This window comes from Rhinolophus hipposideros, assembly GCF_964194185.1.
Source record: "Rhinolophus hipposideros genome assembly, chromosome: 13".
Lineage (NCBI taxonomy): Eukaryota > Metazoa > Chordata > Mammalia > Chiroptera > Rhinolophidae > Rhinolophus > Rhinolophus hipposideros.
This window is the reverse complement of record NC_138059.1, coordinates 61486891-61509055: the sequence shown is the minus strand read 5'-3', so window position 1 is coordinate 61509055 and position 22165 is coordinate 61486891. Positions and strand designations below refer to the sequence as shown.

The 22165-nt window shown below is 40.1% G+C and overlaps 1 protein-coding gene and 1 pseudogene across 5 annotated transcripts in view; one reads left to right on the top strand and one right to left on the bottom strand.

The window, feature by feature from the left end:
* Positions 1-4181: 4181 nt before the first annotated feature.
* On the bottom strand, positions 4182-4697 carry LOC308506590 (translationally-controlled tumor protein-like; annotated as a pseudogene). The gene has a single exon. The product of its transcript is annotated as a translationally-controlled tumor protein-like (transcript).
* A 13395-nt stretch (positions 4698-18092) lies between these two features.
* The window catches only part of PDE7A (phosphodiesterase 7A), an 86071-nt gene continuing 81998 nt past the window's right edge, over positions 18093-22165 (top strand). For all 4 annotated transcript variants that reach the window (XR_013994751.1, XM_081070450.1, XM_081070452.1 and 1 more), the window contains exon 1: positions 18093-18359. Coding sequence is in view for 3 of the 4 variants with exons in the window: in XM_081070450.1 (XP_080926576.1) it covers positions 18222-18359 (138 nt within the window). In the remaining variant the exon portion in view is untranslated. The remainder of the gene's footprint in view (positions 18360-22165) is intronic.

The following is a 22165-nucleotide window of genomic DNA, read 5'->3' as shown; positions in this document are numbered from 1 at the left end:
AGAAATAAGTCATGTGATTTGAAAGTATTTCGTCTGCTTCTCCAGAAGGAAAAAAAAAGTCACTTTCTACTATAGTGAATAAACTTTAGTTGAAGCCATATTCCTCTGAGTCTTCAAGAATCTTTAATGGAATTATCTGTGGGAAAATGAAGGGAAATGACCTATTTCCCTATTATTATTTTCCCCGAAAATAAGACCTAGCCGAACAATCAGTTAGTTCTAAAGCGTCTTTTGGACCAAAATTAATATAAGACCTGGTCTTATTTTACTAATAAGACCGGTCTTTATAATACAATACAATACAATACAATACAATACAATACAATACAATACAATACAATACAATACAATACAAAATATAATGTTATATATTATATAAGACCGGGTCTTATATTAATTTCTGCTCCAAAAGATGCATTAGAGCTAATTGTCCGGCTAGGTCTTATTTTCGGGGAAACACGGTAGTTGAGAAAACAAGGAACAAATACCATGGAAACGAAGCCCAGCGAGAATGTTCTGAGAGCGAGCTCAGCGAGCCCACCTTGAACTCTAGTCCAGGGCTGTTATCACAGGTATGTGGCAGCTAGGGCTGCAGGTATGGCCAAGGAGAAAAGAGGCCTCAATAGGGGGAATGGAAAACATAAAAGATGATCTGTGCTATCTTGAAAATTTATGCCTGAGACTGATCTTACCAGGTTCCCTAAAATAAATTTAGATGGCGACTCTGAGGTTGGATTTACACATCAGAAGGAAAATAGGCAGTATTAGAAAAGTGTTTTAGCTCCCTATATAAAATTTATCCTTCCAAATTAGATAAAGATTATTTGTATCTGAAGGCAAGAGTGATTAGACGACTTCTTAAGTCATTCATCTCAATTTATGATATAACATGAGAGGAGAATGAAAATTTATTCTCAGAGAAAGATGAATGATATATATTGTAGATTCAAGGACTATTCTTTTAATATTCTCTATAACTCATATAGGCTATTTAAAGCCTTTCAATATTTTGGATGTTATAATTTTCCCACTGGAGAAAACAGAAAAGAAGCAGTGAGGCAATTTTTAAATGTGCTTTGAAAGACCATAGAAAAATCACCAAGATATTATTCTCTAATATATCTTCTTTAGGTTCTTCTTGAGTGATTTTTTTTCATTTCTATTTGTATAGGAATATAACAGAATTTTGCAATTATGTTTAAGTAATACACAGAATCTGAATTCATAACAGGCAATTAAGCTAGGAAAACCAACACTTCCTTTACAGCAGTCTCTCTAGATGAAAATTACAACTTTAATGATCCTTAAAATACTAAATTAGAAAAATCATGCAAGTTCAACTGTACCTAACACTTTCTTTCCTAGGAGATTTGACCTTCTAGCAAGTTAAAGCTTTCTTTTTCTTTTCATTTCTCCTTTGTAAATGTGATGCTCCAGGTAATTTTCTCATGTTCTTTGTCCTGGTAATGTTACGTCTTCCATGGCAACACTTAGCCAGTCTATTATAAATAAGCTAAGCAAATCTTGGTTGCTTTAAAAAAAAATGGTTTATAGTTCCTTAAAATGTCAGATACTCTATTTACTTTCCCACAAAATTGAATGAAATATTGGGGGCAGGATACTTTAAAACATGAGCATAAGTGAAATTTAGGTCAAACTGGGAAGATAACATGCTAGAGATTTTAGTAATTAGTGCCAAGGTTATATAATGACAATGTTCTCCTTTCCATCCCTTCTCACTTGATGTTTATGAACACAGGCTTAGTTAAAAGTCGCCTACGGAGGTAAATGGCAACAATGGCTTTTGAAAAAAGAGCTTGCAAATTATGTCATTATTTTAAGAAAAAGGATCTGAAACTGCAACTACATAAAACGATTTACCTACCAACAGGATTGGAAAATAACATGCATAAATAAAAACGGGTGCTTCAATAGCAAGAGAGTAATATTTTTTTTCAAAAAAGTTTTTAATCTTGTTTCTCTCAGCATCTCAATAACAATGATTTGAAAATGGGTGCATCAGCCCAATAGTGCACCCACAGCAGCCACAGGCAGGGCCTCTCAGCTAGCCAGACTGGGGGCCAGCCCCATTGAAAAGCTCACCTACAATAAACACGATCCCACCACAACAGAAGGGGGTGTGCAGCCTACACAGGGGACACCCCTGGAGTATCCAGAGGGGATTGTGCTGCTGGGTCCCAGAGGACATCTCTTACATCAGGCGACTTCCTCAAGAGCAGAAGACTTAGGTGATATCCCTAATACACAGAAACAAACACAGAGACTTAGACAAAGGAACATGTTCCAAATGAAAGAACAAAAGGAAAACTCAGAAAAATAATTAAATGAAACAGAGATAAATGACCTACCTGATAAAGAGTTAAAAGTAATGGTCACAAAGAAGCTGACTGAACTCAGGAGAAGGATGAATGAACACAGTGAGAACTTCAACAAAGATAGAAAAGATGAGAAACTACCAATCACAAATGAAAAATATAACAACCAAAAATGAAAAAAATACACTAGAGGGAATCAACAGCAGATTAGATGATACAGAAGAATGGATCGGCAATCTGGAAGTTAGAATAGTTCAAACCACGCAAGCTGAACAGCAAAAAGAAAAAATAATTTTAAAAAATGAGGATAGCTTAAAGGACCTCTGGGACAATATCAAGTGTACTAATTCTCATTATTGGTGTCCCAGAAGGAGAAGAGACAGATAAAAGGGCAGAAAACTTATTTGAAGAAATAATAGCTGAAAACTTTCCTAACCTTGGGTAAGAAAAGAGATATGCATGTTCCGGAATCAGAGTCCCAGGCAAGATAGACCCAAGAAGGTCCACAAGATATATTATAATTAAATTGTCAAAAATTAAAGATAAAGAGAGAATCCTAAAAGCATGAAGAGAAAAGCAACTAGTTACTTACAAGGGAAGTAAGTAACTAAGTAAGTTACTTAGTAGTAAGTTACTTAGAAGTAAGTAAGACCATAAGGTGATTTTTCAACAGAAACTTCGCTGGCCACTTCCAATGCATAATAACTTTTTAAACCTAAAACTTCTGCCAAAAATATCTTAACTGACTAAATAAAACATAAGTGAAATCAAGAAAGTAAAACTTACAAAATAAATAATATACATTTTAGAAGTAGAGAATGGAAACAATACCCTTTCCCACCAAAACCAGAACAAAATCCATTTTGAAAGAAACTTTATGTTTAAGGTCTCTGAATTGGGTCTGGAATATCAGCAATTGGAATGACTTTCCAAGGGGAGAAAGGAGATTACTTTTAAGAATTTTGCTGTGTCATTTCTAGAAGGTTCCATTTTGAAAGACAGTCTCTAAACTATAGCAAACTTTACTGCTTTACTGGAATTTAGAGTTAAAGGCAGTCTGATGAAAACAGATGCCGCCATCTGCCATTATAATCTTAATGACTGTTATCAACAACACTGCACTTCTTTTCTTGAAGGAAAAAAGGAAACCAGTTTGGTTTGTAATGTAAAAAGATGGCCAGTAGTGTTACAGACTTTTATGTCTAATTTAAATAACTTAGATCAAATAGCCCTGTGTGGTCTTGGGCAATTCACTGAACCCGTTTGAGGCTTGTTTTCTCATCTGGAAAATGTGAGGGAGGAAAAAAAAGCTACCTCATTGGGTGGTTATGAGAAATAAATGAGATAATGTTTACAAAGCACTTAACAAAGTACCCAGCACATAGAAATGACTGCAATAAATGGGTAACTGTATTCTGTGAACAATCAAACTTGACCTAGCCTGCCTTTCAGAGGGTGTTCTCTGAGAATAGTTTTTGAGCAGATGACTGCTCTGAATCAGGAAGGGAATTTGAGAGCAGACCCCAGGATATTTCTGGGAAAGGAAGAGATCTTCTACAAGACTGTAAGTCCCATGAAAGACTATATATAATATCAAATTTTACAGAAAACATTAGAAATTTTTAAAATCTGAATTTTTTTTCGTTTCAATGTATTTTATTTTTTGACAACCTACATGACGTGTTTTTCTTAAAAGCAATGCCACCACTCCAAGTATCATCAAGGTCAAGAGACACGAAGAGCTCAAGGTAACATTGGTCTCATCTGTCCTGTTCCTGGTGTGTGGATGAAAAGCAGCAGCTGGTTCTGATGATGACAGGTGATGGATCCCAGTGGCCAACTGTGTTAACATTTTTGTATTTTTAAACCATCCTTAAAGAAAGTCATACATGAGGTCACACCATCCTCGCGGTAGTCCAGCGGAGCAACCATGCCACCTGGATTCTTGTTTTCACCAGTAAAGAACTGGTAGTTTTTGAAATTAGCAAGGATGTACTTGATTTGTTCTGCAGCCCCTGTCCTAAATGGTTTTACTCTTTCTGGTCAGTGTTTTTCAAGTTTCCCTTTGATTAATTTCATGTAATCTTTGATGTACTTCTTGTAGGCTTCTTTTGTGAAGCTGGTTCCCTGCAAATGATGGTTCATGACAATAGCAACACCAGTGGCTACTGTATTTTCGGGTCCTTTGCCCTCGGGACCTTCAGCCGAGGCATTTCCACCAATGAGCGAGTCACTAATGTCCGCCTCTGTCCTGCCGAGCATCTTCCCCTCCACCTCCAGGCACAGCCCATCTGCGATCGCCCAGATGTTGTCGATGTCGGAGAACATCTCATGGCTGACGAGGTCCCGGTAGAGGATCATGATGGTCACTGGAAGAACAGCGGCGCTGGCTGGCTCAGCAGGAGCTTGGAGTGAGCGCTGCACCAGGAGCAGGGCTGGGGGACGAGGGAGGAAAGGGAGTGGGCACAAAAGGAAAATATGAAAAATTTAAAGTAGTATCAAGTAGTTTAAACAAGAAATTTTAAATCAAGATAGCTGTGGTAAAGTAATTAGAAAGGTACTCTCTTGACTAGAAGTGTAAGGTGCTCTTTTTTTGGAGCTGCTATGGATAGGAAAATGAACCAGACGTGAATTCTGCCTTCATGGAACTTACAGTCCTGAGGAAGAGTTAAGACATAGCCACTGGACATGGCCTCTGGACAGGTCAGTGTACACTTTATTTTGCTGCCTAGTGTCTGAATCCTCTTATAAATATAGAGACTCTCCCATTATATGAGAATTTGGGAGAGACAGTCTTGCCACCTCCTATGAAAGTCAAGAAGTCAGGTATCCTGTGTCCTGAGACCCTCTGGGCATATACCTAGGATAAGCCAAATATATGTACCCACCCAGGACTTTCAATCCTGAGCTGGTGATGAAAGATGAAGGATGGTGAGAAGAGATTGAATTGGCTCCTAGATCCAGCGGTGGCTGGTTATGGAGACAATACAGGTGGTCTAGCCTTCTGTCTAGCCTACAGATTATCCTGCCTGCTTTTCAGCCTCACATTCATTGGGAGAGTCCACCACGTCATTCAATACATTGTTTTTGTTGTTACTTTTCTTTAAAATAATCAAAGTTAGCTACTGTTGTTTGTAACCAAGAATCCTGACTGATTCTGAAATTTGCCCTTTTGGAAAATTTCATGGGGAGTAGAGCAACTGAGTTTTACCTTGAAGAACAGTGTAAAACTTGGCAATGTGGTACGAGAACATTCCAAAGTAAGATCACTACGTGCATGAGCAAAGGCATTGGGTGGGAATTGACTCATTCTTTCGATATGTATTTCTAGAAACTGTGGATGCAGTGGTGAACAGGATAAAATAGTAGTTGGAGGTTGGGGAAAAGAGAAATGGGGTGGGGAGACAGGGGTGAAATGACCATGGTATTATACTACAGAAATGTAACTGGCAAGCTTTGTAACTGGATGTGGGCAATGAGGGTGGGCAAGGGGGTTTGCCCCCAAGTGACCAGCAAGGCCAGTATTAGCATAAGGAGGAAGAAAGTTGGGCAAGGAAGATGGTCATTTCTACTGTAGACTTAGTGAGTTTGAAGTTGCAAGGGGCAGCTTGGTGCAGAAATCTAGCAGTTAGAAATAAGGGACGGAAACTTGAGAGAACCATAAGACTAAAGATCAGAATAGAGATGTTGGAATCATGTTCATAGAGGTAAGAGATGGTGAAGCAGCGGGGAGATGGTTGTGGTGGAGGGATACGTGTGTGGATGTGGTGTAGACTAAGTAGAAAGAGGGTCCAGCAGAGAGCGTTGAAGAACATCTGCCTTTAGGGGTCCAGACAGATCATACATGTACATAAATAAATATAATACCTACCGTGCAGAAAGGGGAGTGCCCGAAGAGAAGTACAGAGGAGCTTATAGGACTTGATGAGTGAGAGATTGCTTTCCGCTGAGGAGTTTGGGGAAAGGCTTCATTGAGGATGGACCTTTACATTGGGTCATGTGTTATGTGGGATTTAGACTTGGGGAACCCGGGGCTGGGTGGGAAAGAGAGGGCGTTCAATTCAGAGGGAATAGCATGAGCAAAGACAGGGAGACGAAAGGACAAGGTACTTGTGGAAAAGTGAAAGTCTAAAGTAAGGGCTTTGCAGATGTGAATAACTGAAGACTCCGGTGTTTTGTGAGTTGTGCAGAAGCCAGAGCATTCTCTCCCCGTCACTGCCATTTCCGGTCACTTATTTTCCAAAATGGTGGCTATATTTTTTCAATGATATCTTGCATTCATGATTCTGAAAACATTTTTTTTTTTTTTTGAAAACAGTTTTATTTCTACTCCGTTGTGAACTTTCATCATTGCTACATTTAGTATTAGAAGTCTGAACAGTGTTTGTCATTTCACTTAAGCATGATGGAGTGAGAGAGAGTTGTGTCATCTGAGGATTATCTGGCAGATGAAACTCTCCACAGATTAAGAAATACATTTCTTCCAGTTATCTCTGTCATCTGACCAACTTTGTCTAAAGTAAAAGCAAATTGTTTCTTGTGACTGTGTTCTAGCTTTTTTAGACGTTTGGTTGTTTTGTTTTGTTTTGTTTGGGAGGACTTTTTTTGTAAAGCACTCCTTTGGCTTAAATCTTTTAATATTTTTGTTTGCTTTACAGCTTATCTGTTCATTTGTCTTCCCATGTGTGTACAGTTTTATCTGTGGTGCTGACTTGTAGGCTGTGTGCTTTATCATAATTGCCAGCAGGTACATTGTAATTACAGTATTTTGCCTGCTGGGATTGGATAGATTGCTCAAACCAAGGAAACATACAAGAGCTAAGCTGTCAAGGCATTTGCTGCCAATAAGTATTTGGGTACTACTGACAACATTCATGTCACCTCCAATAGGCCCAGTCTGAATTTAAAAGTCAACATATGGAAAGCATGAAGGGAAATAATGATAAGTGTACAAACTTCAACTTGGTAAATGACTCTATCTCTCTCTGTGAACTATGAGAATATTTGAAAAGAGAAAGCAAGTGTCATAGACTATCTGAAGTTTTTTTCAGCCTTTCCAGAAAAACAGTAGAAGAGAAAAAACACACATAATAGGAACAATAACAAGATGTATCACTGGCTATGATTCCTGTGGTGAAGGGAGGCCGCAGCCATGCTCTATCAAACCCCGTTTGGGGGAAGAGAACTACTGTGAGCATTGAAGAGGGGGGTGTGTGCTTTCAGAGCAAGAGTGGTGACCTGCCTCCATGGGTTTTTTTCTGGAGCTCAGAGAGGTTGGCTAAGGCAGTGAACTCTCATAGCACATGTCTCGTCCCTTTCTATTGTGGTAAAACATGCCTAACCTAAAAATTTACCATTTGAACAATTTTCTAGTGTACAATTCAGTGGCCTTAAGTACAATCACAGTGTTGAACAACCATCACCATTATGTATTTCTAGAACATTTTTATCATATCAAATAGAAACTTTGTCCCCATTAAATAACTCCCCATTCCTCCCTCTCCTAGCCCCTGACAACCCCTTTTCTACTTTCTATGTCTATGGATTTGACTATTCTAGGTGTCTCATGAGTGGAATCATACAATGTTGGTCCTTTTGTATCTGGCTTTTTTCACTTAGCATAATGTCATCATGGTTCATCTACATTGTAACATGTATCAAAATTTCCTTCCTTTTTGAAGCTGAATAAGCTCCTTTATATGTATATGCCAGATTGTATGTATTCATTCATTCATCATTGGACATTTAGGTTGTTTCCAACTTATGGCTATTGTAAATAATGGTGCTATGAACATTGGTGTAGAAGTATCTATTTGAGTCCCTGCTTTCAGTTATTTTGGATATATATCATGCGGTGAAATTGCTGAATCATATAGTAATTCTATGTTTAATTTTTTGAGGAACTACCAAAGTGTTTTTTATATTGGCTGTACCATTTCACATTCCTACAACAGTGTAAAAGGATTCCAATAATCTCCACATCCTCACCAATACTTGTTACTTTCCATTTCGTTGATAATAGTCATCCTAATGGGTGTGAAGTGGCATCTCATTGTCGTTTTGATTTGCATTTCCCCAATGACTAATGATATTGAGCATCTTTTCATGTACTTATTGGCCACTTGTATATCTTCTCTGGAGAAATGTCTATTCAAGTATTTCGCCCATTTTTGAACTAATTGTTTGTCCTGGGAAATTTTTTAACAGCTTCAACCTTGAATATTTAATCATTTCATTTTCTAAAGTCAGTGACCACTATTACTAATTATATTCATTTATTCCCAAATGAAAAAATTTCGCATTAAACAACTGAATTTTAAATACTGACTCTTTACACTCTAAGAATTTAAACTTTTACTAATTCTTAGACAATGTTGAGGTTCCTCAATACTATTAGAAGGATTATTCTAGTTGCATTTACAAAATTAACTTGATACTGCTAATATGTATATATACGTTTGCTCATATATATGAGCGAGCATATGTATATATAACTTATTTTGCTACACTTTGTACAATTTTAATTATTTATAAGTTCACCTAAAAAATTAAACCTGGGATTGTTCAATAGTAATTTCATTTTTTTTTAGTAATTTCATTTTTATCCCTCAACTTTAAAGTTCTTTTAAGTTTTTGAACTACGAATACAATGTTCAGATGGATATTAACTGGTTTATGTAATAACTCATACCAGTTTCTAACCTAAAGAAATTCAGGGGATGTGAAAGAACCCCATTACTGTGGTGATTTTTAACCAGAAAGGGGGATGATATTTACAGTCTTAGATGGTTACCCGTAAATTTGTGCTGTTTACATTTACATAGTGCCTCCTCCAAAGATGCTCAGAGGCAATGCCATCTCTCTTCCAGGCTATTATTTAAAAGCTTTTCAAAAGATCTTGCTTCCACTCTTCATCCAGAGACCATTGGCTACAGAGCAGCTGGAGAGATCTGTAAAATATACAAATCCAATAATACCATTTCTCTGATTAAACAAAACAAAGCAAAACAATAAACAAAACACAGTGCAGTGGCTTGCTATCACGCTTAGATAAAATCCAAATCCTTAGCCAGGCTTTCAGGGACCTACATTGATCTGCTCTCATCTCCTTCCACGGCTTCTCACTCACTGTGTTCGCTCTACACTGGTCTTATCCATGCACAAGGCCTACATCCTGGTTCCCTTTATCCAGAAAGTTCTTCCCTACCCCCCAGTCATTGCCTAGTTTACTTCCTTAATCAGGACTTGGCTCAGATGTCATCTTCTCAAAGATTTCTTCTGTGACCTCTATATTCTACTTTCTAATATACTTCCTTGTTTTATTTTTCTTCACAGCACCTAGTAACATGAGCTTGTGTTATGTTATATTGTTATGTATTTGTTTATTGCTGTTCTCCTGCATTAGAATTTTCACTTCATTAAGTTAAGGACTTTCTGTCTCATTTTATTTCCAGTGACTAGAGAGTACTTAAGATGTAGTAGTTACTTAACAAATATTCAGTGAATAAACAAATGAATGAAAAAAATTGGAATTGAAATATTTTTTTAAAAAATCATGAGATACCACTATACACCTATTAGAATGACTAAAATTGAAAAGTGGACAATACTAAGTACTGGAGAGGATGTGGAGAAACTGGAACTCTCATCCATTATGGGTAGAAATGGGAGATGGCACAGCCATTCTGGAAAACAGTAGGGCAATTTCTCATAAAGTTAAACATCACTTACTATATGATACTACAATCACACTCTTAACAATTTCCTCTAGAGAAATGAAAACATTTCTCTGTGAGATGGACACCCAAAAGCACCAGATAGAATGTCAGACTGTGCCCTTTTGGTAAAGGGCTGGGTATGGAGATCAGAACCCAAAACTCTGCTAAAGAGAGGAATGTGTCAGACATTCATGCTGTTTGTTCTCTCTAAAAATGCTCCAAGGCATGTTTTTGTGGTAAGAGTAGACATTGAAATCTAAATAAACTATGACAATGCAAACATTAAAAAACAAGTTTTTTAAAGACTCCCCTCCCACAGTATTATAATTTTGATAAAAGCCCTATATATTTGTTTCCTGTGACTACTGTATAAAGTTTCACAAACGGGGTGGTTAATGGTAAATTTCATGTTATTCTGTGTAAACTGGGTGGCTTAAGACAAGATAAATTTATTCTCTCACAGTTCTGAAGACTAGAAGTCCCAAACTAAGGTGTCAGCAGGGTTGATTTCTTCTAAGTGCTCTGAGGAGGGAGAGTCTGTTCCATTTGTGTCTCCTAGTTTCTGGTGACAGCCAGCAATCCTTGGTGTTCCTTGGGAGTAAATGCATCACTCCCACCTCGGCCTCCATCTTCACATGGCCTTCTCCCTGTGTCTGTGCCTTCACATGGCTGTCTTGCTGTCTTCATATAAGGACACCAGTCATAATGGATTAGGGCCCATCCTAATTCAGTATGACCTCATATGAATTGTACTAATTATATCTTCAGTGACCCTATTTCCAAGTAAGGTCACAATCTGTGGTACTAGAGGTTAGAATCTCAATGTATCTTTTCTTTGGGAGTGGGGGGATAGAGTGGGGAGGAGTGGACACAATTCAACCCATAGCACCCAGTAACCAGCTGTTTTAAGATCTTAAATATCTCATTACTTGAACTATTTTTTAGATGATACTTGACCTTGAAACAAGGCACTGGAATCAGAAGTGCAGGAAATGTAAATAATATAGGTGCTTTCTTTAAATCTGTCATTATTTCATATAAGAATGAGAGTTAACAAGTTCAGGTACTTGATTGTTTGAAAAAACAGTTAGAAACCAATTTTCAGACCACTGTAAAAGATTTTGTTGTTCTAAGTAATATACATTCTGTTCAACATTTTACAATGTTATTGTGTGTGGCCCTTGTTCTTTACTATTCTTCCTCAGAGACAGCAAGAGAGAACGGTATTTTTAAAACAGAAAGTAAACCTCAGACAGGCATACTCTTAAATATTTATAACTAGAGACTAAAATTTGTTTCACGTTTGCCAGTTCTCCCACATTCCTTAATTGAACAGATGGCTTCTATACTTTGTCAAAAAGAAACAAAAACAAAAAACTAACTTGATTAGTTTTTGTTGACTTTTTTTTTTAACCTCAAGTGCGGAAATGAATTTAGAAGAATTGACCCTCTGTGAAACGTGTCCTGCTTCAGTTAAGATACACAGAAATTGAGTGGTGTGATTGTATTAGTGTGTTTGGGCTGCTGTAACAAATTACCATAAACTGGGTGGCTTAAAACAACAGAAACTTACTCTCTCACAGTCTGAAGTCTTGAAACCCAAAATCAAGGTGTTGGCAATGCCCAATGCCAAGCTTCCTCGGAAGAAAATTTGTTTCGTACCTCTCTCCAAGCTTCTGGTCGTTGCTGGCAATCCTTGGTGTTTCTTGGCTTGGAGACAAATCACTCCAATCTCAGTTTCTGTCTTCACATGGTTTTCTTCCCCAAGTGTATTAGCCCCCAAATCTCCCTCTTCTTATAAGGAAACCAGTGTTGGGTATAGGGCCCACCCTAATCCAGTATGACCTTATCTTAATTTGTTTACATCTGCAAAAACCCTATTTCCAAATATGATCATAGGTACGAGGAGTTAGGACTTCCACTTATCTTTTGGGGGACATAATTCAACTCACTACAATTATTTTAATTTTTTTAATGAGAGAAATAATACACACAGATAGTTTTTAGATTTCAATAGTTCTAAGTCATAATAAGCCTAGTAGCCTCTTGTTCCATCTCAACACTCTACCAATTCTTGTTCTGCTGAAGAATGTTCACAGTTTTTAGTTGTTCCTTAAAATATTGAGCTCCATATTATTAACTCATTAACTAGTATCTCAATTTTAGATATTCCTTATTAATATTCTACTGTGGAAGATGAAAACCTAGCTTCCTAATAATACTCAAACAACCACACTTTTTATCTTCTTATACCTCTCAATATAGTTAGTTATAACACCATATTTTGTTAAATCAATGTTCTGTAATTACATTATTGTGAATGCAACTCTTTATAGAAGAGGCATACGATGTATGATGATTACATTTATTTTCTTTTACAACACTGTTTTCTTGGTGTTAGTAATTTAATCTTTTTTGTTGAGCTTAATAGACTATATTGTAGTAATAAACTGATTCCCAAACTCTGCCAGAGTGTCTCTCACTATGTTCAGTTTCTTCAGGTCGTCTATTAATTTCACTCTCATCTCAGAGCCCCCATACTTCATATTGTTCCCATATGGCTTGGTTTCTCTCTAGGTCTTCTCTGTGGCTGTGAGCTGTGGACTATCATTCTGGGTCCCCCTTTCCCTCTCTCCTGTGTTGAAGCTCTCATTGCTGAATACCAATATTTCCCTTTCTTGGTTTCCTCCCTCCTTTTGCTAGAGCACATCTTCATTTCCTGAGAAAAGGTGTCAGCTAAATACTTGAGTTCCTAAAGGTATGAAAAATATCTTTATGTCACTCTCACACTAAATTCATTTGGACCAAGGTATACAGATTCCTAGGTGGGAAATCAAATTCCTTCACAATTTTGAAAGCTTTATGTCAGTGTCTTCTGGTTTTAGGTGTTTTCACTATAAATATCTTTGCCACAAACATTTTTGCTGCAAACGTAATCGCAGCACGACTAATTGGGCGTGAGGCAATTTCACCGTAAAAGATAAAATAATTAGTTGACAGTTTGGTTTACACTTGGCAGACTTAATATATTTAAGCCAGTTTGATTTTATGAGTCAGTTTTTGTTTTATTAGGTCAGTTTGGTTTTTGATTTCACTCCCTAGAAGATTTTAAGTTCTGATTTTTGTCTCCATTGTACTGAAATTTCATCATATGCCTTGGTGTGGGTCTTTTCTCTATCCATTGTTCTAGGACAGACTTGGCTATCTCCATCTGGAAATGTGTGCCCTTCAGTTCTGCTGAATTTTCTTGAATTATTTCTTCCCTTACAATTTTCTCAATTCTTTCTTTCTGAAACCATCTTTATTTGGGTGTGTTAAACCCTGTGGACTGGAACTCCAATTTTAATCTTTTCTCATATTACCAATATCGTTAATTTTTTCATTTTGCTTTTGGGACAATACCTTCAACTTTATTTTCTAACACCTCCATTAAATACTTAATGTTTGCTATCATAGTTTTCAGTTTTAAAGAGTTATTTTGTTACTTTTTATATCATCCTGTTCATATATATTATGACTTCTCATCTAAGAATATTATTGGTTTTCTTGGAGAGGGGGTTCTCTGTATTGTTTGTTTCCTCTTGTTTGTTTCTATTTTCTCTCATGTTGTGGAGTTATTCCGGTTCTGGTAATGTTTGATTTTTCTTTCCTATTTAAGGATGAGATACTGATATGCTATTTGTGAGCTCCATGTGCATGAGTAGGACTTACCTAAGAATTATATGTGGACCCACTTATTTGGGTAGAGGTCTCTGAACTAATAATAACTGTAAAACGTTTGCCTTGGACAGGTCCACTTTTCTAAAGAGTAATCTTCCAACCTCTTGCCCCAAGGAGATAAACTTGGCTATCAACACGTAGTCAGATTCACATTTATCTCACCATTTTTTATATGGTACTCTACTCCCACCCTCACCTCTGCCTGGTGAACCCAAGCTGGAGCCTGTTCGGTTCAATCCATCCAATCTTCTGCAGAGGTGAAGGGGAGCGAGTTACCTGTATGCACAGGATTGAGGAAGAAATCTGGAGTTCTAAACACTTGGTTTTTTTTTCTTTTAATTAGTTTCATGTGTACAAAGCAACATAGTGAGTAAACATTTATATACTTCACAAAGTGATAATCCCCGTAAGTCTATTATCCATCTGACACTATATATAGCTTTTACAATATTATTGACTATATTCCCTATGCTGTACTTTATATCTCCATGATTACTTTTTAAAATTCTAGTTGACATTCAATATTATATTAGTTTCAGGTGTGCAGCATAGTGGTTAGACGTTTATATAATTTATGAAGTGGTCCCCTGTTAAGTCTAGTACCCATGTGACACCATACATAGTTTTTACAATATTGTTGACTATATTCCCCATAGTGTACTTTACCTCCCTGTGACTATTTTGTAACTACCTATTTGTACTTCTTAATCCCTTCACCTTTTTCACCCAGCCCCCAACCCTCCTGCCATCTAGTAACCATCGGTTTGTTCTCTGTATCTTTGAGTCTGTTTCTGTTTTGTTTGTTCATTTTGTTTATTCTTTATATTCCACATATAAGTGAGATCATATGGTATTTGTCTTTCTCAGTCTGACTTATTTTGCTTAGCTTAATACCCTCTAGGTCCATCCATGTTGTTACAAATGGTTAAGATTTCATTTTTTTTATGGCCGAGCAATATTACATTGTATATGTACCACAATTTCTTTATCCAATCATCTATTGATGGGCATTTTGGTTGTTTTCATATCTTGGCTATTGTAAATAGCGCTGCAGTGAACATAGGGGTGCATATTACAAGGTGTGATCAAATAATACAGTGAATGTTTAAATAAAAAACTTTATTACTGTAAAAGACACATTGCCATTAAGCTCCCCTCAAAATACTCCCCCTCACTTCAAACATACTTATCCCATTGTTCTTGCCACTTTCTGAAGCAGTTCTGGAAGTCCTCTTTCGTGAGTGTCTTTTGTTGTGCTCTCCTACTTGCCTCGATGTCCTGAATCATTTTGACTTTGAGGAAGAGCCAGAAGTCGCACGGTGGCAGATCCATTGAATAAGGTAGATGAGGACACACCATAATGTTTTTATTTGACAGAAATTGCCATACCAGTAGTGATGTGTGACACGGGTTCTTTCCATTATGATCACAAAATACAGTGAATGTTGCTGCCAAGTGCCATCCAATGGAAAGTGAGGGATCTTCAATACAGGAAGTGGTGCTGGAATCTGACTAACCGTGTGTGACAAGTTTCAACTTGTTCAGCGCCGTCAGTCGGTTGTGAGCCACGTTTGAGAGAAGGTGTGTTTTAAAGTGCCATAAATCATCCTTCATCATGACAATGATCCATGTCACACATCGCTTCTGGGATACAGCAATTTCTGTCAAATAAAAACTATACAGTGTGTCCTCATCCACCTTATTGAAGGGATCTGGCACTGTGTGACTTCTGGCTCTTCCCCAAAGTCAAAATGATTCAGGACAATAAAGCAGCCACGACAGTGCAACTAAAGACACTCATGAAAGAGAATTCCAGAACTGCTTTAGAAAGTGGCAAGAAAGATAGGATAAGTGTACTTGAAGTGAGGGGGAGTATTTTGAGGAGTGAACATAGGGGTGCATATACAAGATGTGATCCAACAATACAAACAATGTGTCTTTTATGTAATAAAATTTTTAAACACTCACCATATTGTTTGATTACACCTACTATAAATCACACACACACACACATCCTATTGGTTCTGTTTTAATGGAGAACCCTAATACACTCTCCAATGCAGTAAAGAACACTGAAAACAGCTGAAGTTCTGGTCTTGAGACACAACATGGGTGGTGGAAATGCATGGCTCTAAAATACACTGAACAGAATTTGGTGGCACAAATGATTTATGGTCTTGGAACCTGATTCCTCATCGGTAGAATTGAGAGCAAATGTTTACTTATGTGGCCATTATGTACAGTTAAGTTAAACATTGCATATAGAATACCTATCGGCTCACAGTGGGTACTCAGTAAATGTTAGCTCCCCCCTCTGCTGAAGGGCAATGCGTTGGTTAGTTAGTGCCGAGTCTTATTAAATGATTTAATTGAACTGAGTCTCTTGGATATTATTAAATGTGATAGTTATTTAGTATATACTGTCTGATATCACACCAATACCACCTTCTGGGTGGTTAATTGTACACACAATCAAAACATTATTTGAGGTTAATCCTGCCACCTATGTGTGTGAGATCTAACAGGGCGAGTTATGTTTCCCTAAGCCTTGTTTCAATTTAAATATTATTACCTCAAGTGGTTTTTGTCAGAATAGGACAAAGTGCTCAGCTTAATCCTAAGCATACAGTAAGTGCTCAATGCATCTACTAGGTGTTGTGAGAGTATTTACGGTTTCAAAGACGAGTTGGGCCAGTTGTTGCACTAGAGGGGAGTTTATCATCTAGTGAAGATAAAATCCACGTAACCACAGGGAAAGTTATATTTCCTTTAATGATAGAGAGCAGACAAGTAAAAAATACCAATGGAGGAGATAGAAAATTTTAAGTGCTGTGAAAGAAACAGATGCCCTGGCAAGATGGTAAGTCTTGCAGCCTTTCACTGATTTGTGGAATCATGAACATTTGGTATCTGCTCTGACCAGTAATGGCTATGAAGTACTTTCCACTTTGCCAGTGGCTCGTCGTAAGTGGAAGGGTGGGAGTCCTGAGAGCCGAGCCCAATTAACAATTTTGCCAGCAGGGGAGAGTGTGTTCGGGCCAGAACGCATTTGAAACAACGGGTTACAGCTGAAAAGCTCCGACATTTAAGGATGTGAGAAAATGAACCCGCAAATTACATATCCAGCTTACGAACCAAGTCAAGCGCTTTTTATATCCTCCTCCTTTCTGACACTCAAAACCAACCCACGAAAACGCTTTTCGTAAAAGGGCAAGCAGCCGCCTTTTTTTCCTTTGTCTTCTCAATATCATCGTTTCTCATTCTTTCCAGGGCACCCTCTCACTTCTTTCTCCGTCTCGGTGTTTTCCCCCCAGTCCTTCGCCCCATCGTCACTCTCGCCTTCTGCGCTCGGCCCGGACCGTCCCGGGACCCGCACCTGCAGCGGCCGCGCCCCAGCGGGGCCCGCGGAGGGACTGGCAGTGACGTAGCCCGGAGGCCGGGGCCCGCGCGGCCCGCTGACGTCACTGCCGCAGCGGTCCCGCGCGCAGCCCAGGAATGGGACTTCAAGGAGGGAAAACACGGCGGTGACCCCGCCGTCGGGGCTGAGCGCCGCGACCGCACTGCATACTTTGGGGGTCTGGGGTCGTCCGGCCGGCGTGGCGCCCCTAGCGCAGGCCGAGTCCAGCCCACAGCTGCAGCGTGCCCGCACGCGAGATGTTACAGATGAGGGGAATGCCCCCACACGGCCGGGCCTGTGCGCACGCGCCTTGGGTGGGGGGCAAGGCGGGGGCAGAGCTGGCGGGCGGGCCGCGAGCTGAGCTTGGGCGGGCGGGCGGCGTGGAGCGGGGCGCTCGGTGCCGGAGCTCGGGGGTGCGCAGGCGGGCGGCCGACTCCCTCCGCCGCTAGCCCATCTCCCCGGGCGCTGCGGCGGCGCGGGCGCGGGGCCTGCGGCGCGGCGTCGTGACGTCACGGAGGCGGCGGCCGTGGTTGGCGCAGGGTCCCCGGCTGCAAAGTGTGAATTACGCCGGGCTCGCACCGCGGGCGGAGTGAAGTCAGGCTCCGGGGGAGGGGAGGGGCAGGACGGCGGCCGTGGCCGGAGCTGGTGCGGGTCCCGAGCCCCGCGCACCCCGGGTCTCGCCACTGGCTCCAGCCGTCTTTTCTTGCACCGCTTTTTCCTGCCTTTGCTCCGCTCCTTCGGCGTGAGAGCCCCGGGGCGGCGGGGTACCCCCTTGGACTCTGCCTGTGCTGCCTTCGCTTGCACCCCTGAGCTGGGCGCGCGCAGGTCCTCGTAACTGTCGCCGCGGCCGCTGCAGCTCCTTCCCGCCGGCGACCCGGGCGCAGTGTTCGCGTGGGGGAGGCGTGAGCGCGGCTTCCCGGCCCGGGGTCCGCACCCGCCCGCCCTGCCCCCGCCTCGGCCCGGCGCCCCGCAGCCGCGGCCCCTTCCCAGCGCAGGGGCCGGCGGCCGCGGCAGGGCGGGCGCCGCGCGGAGGCAGGGCGGGCGTGTTCAATGGAAGTATGTTACCAGCTGCCGGTGCTGCCCCTGGACAGGCCGGTCCCCCAGCACGTCCTCAGTCGCCGAGGAGCCATCAGCTTCAGCTCCAGCTCCGCGCTCTTCTGCTGCCCCAATCCCCGGCAGCTTTCACAGGTAACCGCCGCCGCCGCCAGGGGCACACACTTGGGGGCTGCTCTCTTTGTTTCCCTCTTCCCACCCGGCTTCACCTCCGCGACACCCTCGTTCCTCGCGGGTCACCCAGACCTGGCACTGCCCATTGTTTGGGGCTCTCTAGGCTGCCCCTTGGGTTTGAGAGCCTTTGTTTTCTCCCGCGGGCTGTCCCCTCTCTGTCCCCAGCCTCCAGGCGGGTGAGCCCCGAGAGCCCCTCAGAGCCTCCCTCGCTCCCTCTCCCCTCCTCGAGCTCAGCGGTTTAACCCTCAGTAATGACTCTGTCTCCCTCCGTTTCTCGACGTCTGGGGCTGGAAGTCGGGCCTCTTCCTTGCGGCTCTAGCACACCTGTGTGTCCCTCCACACACACACACACACACACACACACACACACACACACACACACCTGTGCCGGATTCGCGCCTCGCCTCCTTTGCTCCTACACACACACACACACACACACACACACACACACACACACCTGTGCCGGATTCGCGCCTCGCCTCCTTTGCTCCTACACACACACACACACACACACACACACACACACACACACACACACACACACACACACACACACACACACACACACACACACACACACACACACACACACACACACACACACACACACACACACACCTGTGCCGGATTCGCGCCTCGCCTCCTTTGCTCCCGCGCGCCCCGTGGCGCTCGGACGGTCCTGCGGTTCTCCAGACAATAGGCTGATTCCCTGTTGTGTTCTCCCGACTCCGTCGGTGCGGTGCAGGGATGGGTGTCAGAGAAACAAGTACCGAGGGTGCTTCCCTGAAGCTTCGCTTTCCGCCAGGAATCGGTTTTGTTTTTAATCTGATAAGGAGATTTTAGGAGAGCAACTGCTGATGAGCACTCACAGGAAGACTTTGTTTTGAATGATCCAGTGCCAGTTGCTCCTGAGAATTTTGGGTTTTTGCTGTGGTGATGCTGCTGTTGGCTCACTTTTTGCTTCTTGCTGATTTTGATTCCCAGATTTAAAATAGGGAAGCAAAAAAGAATTTTGTTTACATTTAAACTGAGTGCCCTCTAGTTCTGCTGCCAGAATGTTATGTGTTCATGATCACTTTATCATTCAAATGTATTTATTTTTCCTACCGGTTAATATTAATATCGTGAGTGTGTGTGTGTGTGTGTGTGTATATATTTATATATATCTTGAGATATCTTGAGCCAGGTCTGTATTTGTTTTTTTTTTTTAAAACAGGTAGTGTGGAGTACCTGGTAGAGATTTTGCTTATAGCAGGTGTGTCCAGTAAATATTTGTGATTTGCTGCTTGCAGAGAGCAAGAGCCTATATTTGGGTTTCCATCTGAATTGTTTTTATTTAAAATCAGACTTCTTTCACAGGACAAGGTAGTATACTTATGAGGTCAGAGCCAACTTGTAAAGATTACTGTGCTATTAAGTGACATTTTAAATAGCACTACATTGTTATTTTGGAAGTTGGGTCCAGGATCTGCCTTTATAGTACTGCTTAAAGCATTTTTAGGTTGCAAAATGAATGTTGGAGAGAGATTAATGCACAGCTGAAAAAGATTTTTAATGATAGTAACTTTTCACTTCTAAATATTTTACTTTCTCAGCAGTAAATAACTAATACCCATTTCCGGTTTAGTCTAAAGAATAAAGGCAATCACTAATCAATTATAAAATCTAAAATATGAATGGTTACTTATGATCCCAGAGGAGAAAGTGAATGAGAAGGGAGATTCCAAGGGAATTAAAACAGGTAAGGCTGATGCCAGGGGTTTTACCTGACGTCTTAATTAATCCATAGAGACCAGTTTTAAGCTGAACTTCTTGACTCATTACCTAGCCTTAGAATTTAATGGATAATGGAATTTAAAAATTATGATTGTGGCAGATAAAGCCAATATTGTAGAGTCACACCATATTTTATCTCTTAAAACTTAAAAAAAATTTTGTACCCCAAAGCGAAGTATATTGAAACGTCTGAAAATTTGGACAGAAATTTTCCTGAGTTAACACTTTTTTCTAATTAATGTTGCTGAACACTAAAATAATGGTAAATTTACCACAATGCTGAAATGGGTATGATTATCATTACCAAGACTGTGAGTATTGTTTAATACTAAAGCATATGTTGATAGTGATTTCCTGAGGGCTGGATGGGGATTTGTAATAGAGAAAAAAGAGGTGCAAAATCTTGGAATCTTATTCAGAGCTTTATAAAATAAATATTTGGTTAAATCAAAAGGTTTTTTTACCCATGAATCTTCAGTTCCTTAGTATAAAGCTACAGAAATTATAAAAAATTAAGGTAGTTTTGTAGTTTTATTTAAAAGACTTAAAAAAAACCTGCTTTTTAACTTTTTAGGCAGTAAGTAGAACAGTTTTTTTGTTTTAAGAGTTTTACTATTTTAAAATATGTTCAAAACTAGCAATCTTTTCTGCTCTTTATTTCCACCATAATACTGGAGCCCAGCTCATACGTAGTGACACTTAAAGATTTGTTGAATGAGTGACTAGGTAATGAAGTTGTGACTGAGCATCAATTATAAGTATGAAAACAATGTAAGGACTTTCAACAATACTTAGCAGTAACTCATTTATCCAAAGCTTGGTTTGGAACTTGTACAATATAGACTTTAGCAGATTCAGGAAATAGAAGACTCTGAACACCCAAATTAGATTAGGAGATCCTCTCAAAGCCTGTGTATTTAAGGCAAAATTCTGACAAACTTGTTTTCCTAGTAGCAGCCAATTTGAAGGGGGGAAGGGAGGATGCTAGAGTCAGATTCACACTGATAGCTGCAAAAGTTGACAGCTGACACACCAAAAGCCAGGGATCAGGAAAAAAAAAACTTTAAAACTTGCAACTTTTACAAAGGCACCCTGGGGACATACAGTGTAGGCGCTTGAATGTTGTACAAACAATCATTATTAGTCAAAATAATGTAAATAGAGACGATTTTTTAAAAGTTTAAAGATCTGTACTGTTTTCTGTTTGTTTGCTTGCTTGTTTTACCATCTCCACAGGAAACAGTTTAAGTTTTGATGCTTAAATGGACCAGTGTGAGTTATCAGGAAAATTCATTTATGTGGAATACCGGCTCTCCCAAGGATGCCAAGTAAACGAGGCATTAACTTTTTGTTTTAAACCAGGTCGTGTACTACTTTAGAGTTTTAAAAATCATTTGAAAAAATAAGGATACTAAAAGCTTGTTTTGGCCATATTGGAGTATCTATTGTTGATAGCTGGGTTTAAAGATTTACCTTGCAGAATGAAGGTCTTATTTGGGGAAAAAAAAAAAAAAAACATTGTGAGAGCAGAAATTGTCTTGTTCACTACTGCTTCGCATAGGTAGGTGCTTAGTAAGTGTGGAAGCTGGGTTAGTGTACTGATGGCAAGCCAGAGCATTGCACCTGGCATTATTTCAGTCCGATTTTCTCTGCACTGGAAACAGGTCTTATTTGGGTGCGAAATTTGAGGTTTAATTTTTTTAATTTATTATAAATCTCTGATATGTATTATTGAACAAAATATTAGTATCTGACATGTAAGCATATGCTTTTAATACCATGATAAGCTAAGTTTGTTTTCTAATTTCACATCTATGCCTTTTGTTAATAGACTGTTTTTTCAGAGCAGTGTAAGTTCACAGGACAATTAATTGAGTGGAGGATCCAGAGGTTTCCCATATACCCTCCCTGACCCCACACCTGCATAGCCTCCCCCATAATCAGCATTCCCACTGGAGCCGTGCACTTGTTACAGTTGCTCAACCTATGTT